At 40.1% G+C, this 8,254-nt stretch overlaps 1 protein-coding gene across 1 annotated transcript in view; it reads right to left on the reverse strand.

The window, feature by feature from the left end:
- Window positions 1–5,105: 5,105 nt before the first annotated feature.
- GTDC1 (glycosyltransferase-like domain containing 1) overlaps window positions 5,106–8,254 on the reverse strand; it is a gene marked incomplete at its 3' end in the record, with an annotated part of 35,664 nt that continues 32,515 nt past the window's right edge. The window contains exons 2-3 of the mRNA XM_008940498.1: window positions 7,690–7,857; window positions 5,106–5,337 (exon numbers count right to left, since the gene is read on the reverse strand). Coding sequence (XP_008938746.1) covers window positions 5,106–5,337; window positions 7,690–7,857 — 400 coding nt within the window. The remainder of the gene's footprint in view (window positions 5,338–7,689; window positions 7,858–8,254) is intronic.

An 8,254-nucleotide genomic window follows, 5' to 3' on the forward strand; every position in this document is an offset into this window, starting at 1 on the left:
GGCTCCCTTCCCACAACCACCCAACCCCTTGCTGTAGTTGCAGCTACCTGCAGTTAGCACTTATCCCACAGATGCAGGAGGTAACCGACCCACTGCCAAATGCTCCAGCACTGAAAGACTCTGTGTTAAGCCCCTTGTAAGCCAGTACTGTACTTTCCTCCATCTAGGTGTTGTGTCCCAGATCTCCAGCACATCCCCCACGCTCATTGTGTAACCTCTTCTTGTGCCAACAGCAGCCCTCAAAACCTCCTTGTGGCAGGCGAGGAGGAAAGACATTCAGGGGAGTAATTTCCATCCCCCAGTCCTTCAGCAGCAAGCCCCAAGGTGGGAGCAGTCTATTGGCATCTAATTATGCTAAGTACCCATAACCCGTGGTGGCAGGGAGGCTGTGCCTACCAGAGAGAGCACGGCACACCGTGGAGATGCCCGAGCCACCACCAAAGGCAGCAGCAGCAGGCCTCAGAACCAGAATCACTATCATTAGCATACTACTCCACCTAAGGTAATCTATGCTCTTTCACTGGAAGGCTAATTAGCCCAAAACTGCTCTTCTAAGGTATTCTGCTTCCCATATGTAAGACAGCTCACTAGAGCCCGCTTGAGTACCACTGCTGAACATCTCTCTGTGCAATGTGGACACATCCCCTGTGCCCATCTATAGCTCTGGGCTCTGGTGGATTCAAGTCTCTCCTTGCTTGTTGACATGGGTATTTTTCCAGCAGAGCAAAGCCATTGTACAGCATTAAGATCACAGAAGAAGTAGAAGCCCCTCAGTTATCTAAACAGAAGTCTGAAGTTCAGCCCTGCGAGCCTGGAACAAGTGATGCTATTTTATGGTTTTCCTTTTATTTCCCCTAAACAGGCTCCCCGACACGTGACAGTCATTCTTCTGTACAAAAGATACTGTCAGCATCTTTTAAAAACTTCTGCTTTAGTCAAGAACTCCCTTGACTAGTCCTAAAATACTCTCTCAATTAGCAAATCTGCCTCTCTTACACTATAACTAAAAAAATATAAAATCAAATGGTTGATTATGTCCTGTTAACTGAGCTAAGTTATAAAAGCAAATGAAGAAACAATGGTCTAAAATCTTTAATTTACTTCAAAATGTGTAAAGCAGATAGTACAAGGTACTTGCTAGCAAGATCCACTTAAAAGAAGCTGGTTTTATTTTCTCCTGTCATCCTCATCCTCTCATGTTTCTTTTATATTATTCCACCTTAGCCCAATGTGCATTTTGAGCTCTTAGGAACTTAACTTTATTTTTGCTTATAAAAACATCTTCTTTTTCTATCCCATTGTGATGATAATAAGGATATACAACAGTTAGAGGAATAGGAATAACAATCTAAATCCACATCACAATTTTCACTGAAATGAATTCCAAGGAGCACCTAATCTGACCCTGCTTTGCTGGCTGCCACAGACAGGATGGATGTAGATGGACCAAGAGAGTTCATAGACAATATCAAGAAGACCTTCCAGAGGTGTTCCAGCAGGATCTGCTGGCAGATGAAGAAGCAAGTATCAAAGACAACATCAGTAGAAAGGGGATTTTCTTCCTGGACCATAGTTTTTTCAGTACAAAGTAGAAACAGGTTATGTCAAAACACACTCTATTGACTGTATAGAAAAAAAATAATTTTATCTACATTACAATAGAAAATATACTGAAATTAAGCCAATATAAATGTGAATTCCAGTGGATTTAATACACTATATTACAAAAACCCAGTCTGGTACACAGCACATATGGCACGTAGGGTCAACTACTGGTCTACAACCTGTTCACTAGGAAGTGACAGCCTTAACTTGGGGCTTTTACTCCTCCCCAAGCTCAAAAGTACCCCAGTATGTATTTCTACATAACAGATTTGACCAGAATGTATGAAGAGAAGAATTCTGAGTCAAAAATGATAAGAGGGTGAGGATATATGGAGTAGCTCTGGCACCACAGGATGCAATATGGAAGCTAGTCATTGTCAGCACCAGAAAACAGGAGGATTAGGTCAGTAAATTTCTTATTCTGCTAAATCCTCAAATCCTTTCATCTCTTCTCATTGTCAGATAAGGACCAGCAGTCTGGTTGTTCGCTCTGGGAACACCAATATGTGCCCCTATGACAAATATTTATTAAAACCAAGAATCTGGATAAAAAAGAAAGCACTGAAAACTTCCTCTCTAAAGCAGAACAGCAGCGATTAGATGCTCACCTGCAATATTTAAATACACAAATGTATAATGGTACCTCTAATAACATTCACAAGTATTTCCTAAGGTATCCCTCATTGTTATACCTTCACTCTGAAGTGATCATTGACTGTGCTGCTTTGTGTGCCCATCACCTACAGTAATTACATTAAAAGGTAGAGATGTCAGAGGATTAGCTCATGTGACATGCTCCTTTATTACACTGGTTTTGATCAAGGACCAGATATGTTTTATTTTGCCCTACAATTGCCATATTAATCTAAAATAATCTTAAAAAGATCATCATCACACGCATGGGGATGATTTCTTAGATCACCCCTCTCCCAAATCCAGCTGAAGATTATGTTTAAGACACAAACACAACCTGAGACGTTCACACGCAAGATAAAAGAGGTCAAAGAGAAAAAAAAAAAAATCACCCTGGTTACTTTGCCTTCAGAATTTTTAAATATTTTCCCAACATCTCAGCAAAATTATGCATTTTAAAAAGACTGCAGGCACTGAAATGATTGTCAGTCATGCAAATAATCACTTACTTACACTGTATGAGTTTGGTTTGGAGAAAGCAAATTACCATTTGAAAATAACTTGAAAAACACTCTGGGCTAAGAGCTTGCTTTATAAATTTTAGCTCGGCCACCGTTTTTCTTAACCTTTTTCTCCTCCACCTCCATTCAGTCTCTATACTAATACAGTCTAAATTAAAAAACAGAATCCAATTGCCACAGGTGCATTCAGCATTATTTAAAATGTGGTCATGTAAAAAACCAGCAAATACTGGATGCAGCTGAAGGTCAAAGCTCAGAAAAACTTCAGGATTTTGCAGCAGCAGTCCTGATTTTTTTATTTTTATTTTTTTTCCTGTGATGTCACAGAGCTTTGTCTAAAAAACCTCAGCTCTTACAATTTTAGTTGTTGACCAAAATGCATCTTAGAAATAACAGAGCTGATATTAATCTCATTTCAACTCTGCTGAGAAAGTTTAACAGTCACAGTTGTTTATGAACATCTTCATTTTCTGAAATTTAAACTTCTCAATTTCTGAGCATCTTAATTTGCTGAAAGAGCTTTTTGAAGTAATTTCAAGTGCAACAACCATGCTATAAACATGCAGGGTGTCCTGCTTTGTGAGCTGAGATTTCATTCAAGAGCAGGGCACAAAGAGGAGCACACAGTAAGATGTGAGACCTGCCTACTTTACCAGCTTGGGTAGCAGTCTAATGATTTTTACCCATCTAAACACCCTCTGCTCTGGACAAATGATCACTGTGTGTATGACTTCAGCCTAATTTGTCAGGTCTCATTTGACCCCATCTGCCAGGGCTGACAAGTCCAAAAGAGGTGATTTAATGTATGAGACAGGATTATCACAACTTCATCTCCAAAATTAGGCTTGGACCACATGACTTCCTAAAGTAAGCCAAAAAACCACAAGATCCTTCTAAAATGGCTCGATATCAAATATGCTGAGCATCCACAGCAGCATTCCCTCGCTCTTGAAAAACATGGTCTTTAAGAAGCAGTAGATCCTCAGAGCTGTATCAGTACTGATCTCCACCGCCATCCAGGCAGTCAAATCCCTAAGGAACATGGGAGCTTGGAACTAGAGGATCTTTAAGGTCCTTTCCAACCCAAACCATTGATTTTAACCTACTTGCCAAAAACTCTGGAGCAGATTGCCCAGAGAGGTTGTGGCTGCCCCCTCCCTAGAGGTGTTCAAGGCCAGGTTGTATAAGCCCTTGAGCAACCTGGTCTAGTTGAGAGGTGTCCCTGCCCGTGGCAGGGGGGTTGGATTAGATGATCTCTATGGTGCCTTCCAACCTAAGCCAGTCTGTGAAACACAGCTTTAAAGATTTTAGATATTTATAGATATTAGATATTGATAGATATTGATTTTTAAATTATTTGCTATCAGTGCTTCACAACATAAAGCTTCTCCAGCCTTCTGAGATGCAAACCTTGCAGTGTGAACTTCAACAGAGTACATGACCTCGACTCCTGTACTAAAAATCTCTTTATCCCAAACTATCACCAATGTATCGCTTCTGAAATAACTGTATGGACAAACTGGTCAGGGACAAACATTTCAAGTATGGCCAGATCTTAGCAGATGAAAAGCTGGCCTCTTGCAGAGTCATTATGGTGCTTTCCATCCTTATTTCAGCAAAAAAATGTACTCGACATCATATTGGTTTTAAGAGTATAATCAAATTGCAGAATCATTCTCTATTTAGTGCCGGTCCCACTGAAGCAAAGTTCCTGTTCAGTGGGAGGAGAGTCCCTTAGAACAGGAAAAACAATTGTGCCAGGTTTAATCAAAAGTGAAAAGGATCTAGTGAATGTTCCCTTTGAGCCACATAACCCACCGCTAATTTTAAGACGGGCTCTGAAACAAGGGTAATAAAAAACGTCCTTCAGAGTAACCCGGGAAGACTGAAGAGCAACTACTGCTGCAGCTAATGCCAGCATCTGCAAGTCTGCTCCCTGCTACGGGGATGCTTTCTGCCTACCTGGAAAGCAATAAAAAAAGGAGGTAGGGGAGGGAGGAGGGAATGAAATCCCCCCGCAACACACCGGGGGAGATATCGCTTCTTGACTACAGGCTTAGCACTTTTACTGTTCTCCAGCATTTCTTTCTCCTCCTTGACCTCCCCTGTACAAATATATACAGAGCTGAGGAGCAGGCAACTCCTCGAAGACAAAAACAAGTGGGAAATGAGGAGAACAAGTGGGAAATCACTCATCCTAAACACTGCCAGTTCCTACGGCGCACGCCGAGGGCAGGCTCGGCAGATCAGCCTCTGATTATTGAAATACATTTATCAATTAGAGCATCTTGCATATTATCAAACTCTTTCATTAACAATGCTTTAGCTGATTAGTTAGAACGTCACCATAAATAGAGAGTTTTGACAGGCTGGAGGCGATTTATGACGTGGTAAATGCACTGACCTGCTCACATCGGGAAACCTGACTGGAAAATAAAGAACTTGGCACTTGGGTCTGATGGTTTTTTCCAAATCCTTGGGCCTGTGGTCAGGAATCAGCTTCATAAATTTTCCAATGGATGTAAGAAACGATTCCATATTAAAAGCAGAGTTGAAGACCACAACGTCAGCAACCAAACTGTAAAAAGGGGTTAAGATTAGTGAATGTAGTGCTGTCAACAAAAGAAAGAGAATTGTTTTAAATGCAATGGAAATTGAATACACATTCTTATAAACAAAAGTGCAAGTAAAATGCTACTTAAAAATCAGCCTTTTCATGTGGATTAGGAGCAGCATATGTACCTTAAAGATGTCTTGATTTCTGTCTATTCACTCTTTGAAATATTTTATTAATATTAAAAAATTACTAACAATAATCTAAAGGGTCACATCCTACTCTATCTGTGAATTACTTTCTATTCACTAAATAGTGGTATTACTGTCAACATCTCTTAAAGAATTATAAACAGCTAAGGCCCACTGTAATGTGACTATTGGAGAAGTAAACTTGGAAGAAAATGAAAATCTTCCAGAATTAATCCCTTGTACTAAAGAACAACTTACCTTTGGTTAACTTACTTTCAACCATGTGTGTTAAGTAGCAGAACACTAGGGAAATGGAATGTAACTTTTAATCAGTCTTATGTATACATCAATTAAAGTACATTCACCAACTGTATACAAAAAATACACAGTGCACAGCACCAAAAAAAAATAACTCTGAAGAAATTTAGCATATAAATGCAACGTCTTGTTCTTTACTGTTGTGTTTGAAAATCAGCTGGATCAATAACTTTAAGATATAGTTAAAACATAACAAAGGTATTATTTCTCCACTTGAAGTCAGCCTAGAGAAAACAAGAAGCTATCAAAACCCCTGAAATATTTGGAAGTTTATCCTGGAAGTGCTGACACAATCTCAGACTAACAGAGGTGAGAGATGCTTTATGGACAGTTGGTTTTCTCAGTACATTATATATTGTAATACAGACCTGTGGGTCCTAAGATACACTGAGGGGACACCTTCATCAGTCACCAGATTGGTGAAAAGTATATTTGAGGGGAGAGGCTGCCCTTCATCCTCACTGCTGTCTGGTCAAGAAAGAGACCTGCCACTGCTCACCAACACTGAAGACTCAAAGTGCTCTGATTTTAGTAATTTCCAAAACCTCTGTGCAAAGCTGGAAAGATACATTTTCCTATTTCTAAGAGATTTGGAAGATGGCATTTCTTTGCAGATGACCACTAGGTAGTTACAAACACTACAAAGGAAGCAGATTCCATCTACTGTTAAAAATGGTGTTTCTGCAGCAGCAAAAATAGAAGATGAATATTATATAATTACATGGAGAAGCTTTTGGAGGCTGAAGGAGACAGAATGAAGCATGTATAAAAGTCATCCTTTTTTTCTCCCCTAATAAAAGATCATTTCATTGTCTTAAAAATGTGTATTTTGAGGATAAATGTTGTCAGCTTCCAATAGATTGTGAAAAATAACTGCCACAATATATAAAAATATTCCTTGCCCCAGTGCCAAAAACCACATCTTGTTGTTATAACATCTGCAAATGGCTGCTACTGTTTTCAAAAGATCTTTCACTAGACTTCCCCATCTTTACTGCTCAGCAAGTGAAATATGTTGCAAATGCTGTGGCAGAAGCAGCTGCAGAATGGCCAGAGTATAAACACATCAAGATTTGAGAAATTTCAGGATCAATTGGCTCATGTTATAAAGATGCAGAAGCCTAAATTATACCTTAAAATGCTCAATCCTAATCCAAACAATTCTCCTATTAACAGATAGGTGAAGATGATCATGGAAATGATGTTTTCAGCTCAAAACAACCGAGTTTTGCTGCTTCACTGGGGTCTGTACTGCGCCTAACCACAAAGCTTTTCAGCAGTGCTGTTATTAACTTCTTTCATTAACTCAGATTCAAGAAATACATTTGTTTTTAGCAACAATAAAGGACCGCAGCCTTTAAAACGTCTGGGTATTTTAGCACTGCACAATTTCTGAATACTAGATGAAAGAAATATAAGGATTTATCTGGTATGTTTACTGCCCTCTCTTCACAAGACAACTGCCGCAGTACATTTTAATTTCTGTTTATTTCCCTAAAACCCTCTACATAATTTCAGATGGATGCAGTAAAAGCTATGGCCAAGCAAGAGCTGATTAGCTGTAGCTTTGTGAAGCATCCATGAAACAAAGCATCTCACAGCCAAGACACGGGTCGAAATCCCCACCACTAACAGGTACGTCATGTAGAGCACTGGTGGACCTTATAGAACAAAACTAACATGAGTTCAAGGAGCAGATTTCTTCTGCCACAGCACTTTTAGCAGCCTCTCCTCAGAATTCTGCTGCTGCCTTGGTTTGCTATAGGGTCATCATTTATACAGAGGGGAACTCCTCAGGCTTATGATGCTGTGAACTCACAGACAGAAGGACACCTTAGACACATGGACCGGTGCGAGGAACACCTACCATGAAAGGACCTGGTTGTATCCATACTGAAAGTCCCTTTCCTGGCATTTCTGGACAGGATATGCCAATTGGTTCTCATGGAAGTAGAGGACCTTTTTCAATTTGCCAAGGTCAGGGCGGAGGGCAGTGAGTTCAGCCAGGTTAAGCACCGAGCTTGCAAAGAGGACCCTGGAAAACAAGGAGAACAGTGTTTAGTGTCTGTGAGCATGCTCGCAGGGGTCACCCCTTCCCCTTCTCCCCCACCCCCTGCAAGAAAAACATAACCCCTATAGGGACACATCAATAGCTAAGCCTTAATACCATGTAGCAGCAGTCGAAGTTTTGATCTCTTAAAAAGCAGCTGCTAAGAACCCAACTAGAAAAGCACCGAATCTCATTGGTCTTCCCAGCTCGGTTACAGAGAGATGCAAAATAAAAAAGCTGGATGGATTTTATTGAAAAAGGCAAGAAAAGCTGTATCTGAAGGACAAATGGAACAAAGATAAGGCTGACTAGGGAATACTTTGCTTGCCAGTTTCATTACACTTTACTTCTTTATGCAACCAACTACTGAAATTCAATATAT

Source organism: Merops nubicus, unplaced genomic scaffold (genome assembly GCF_000691845.1).
Source record: "Merops nubicus isolate BGI_N331 unplaced genomic scaffold, ASM69184v1 scaffold15425, whole genome shotgun sequence".
Classification (NCBI taxonomy): Eukaryota; Metazoa; Chordata; class Aves; order Coraciiformes; family Meropidae; genus Merops; species Merops nubicus.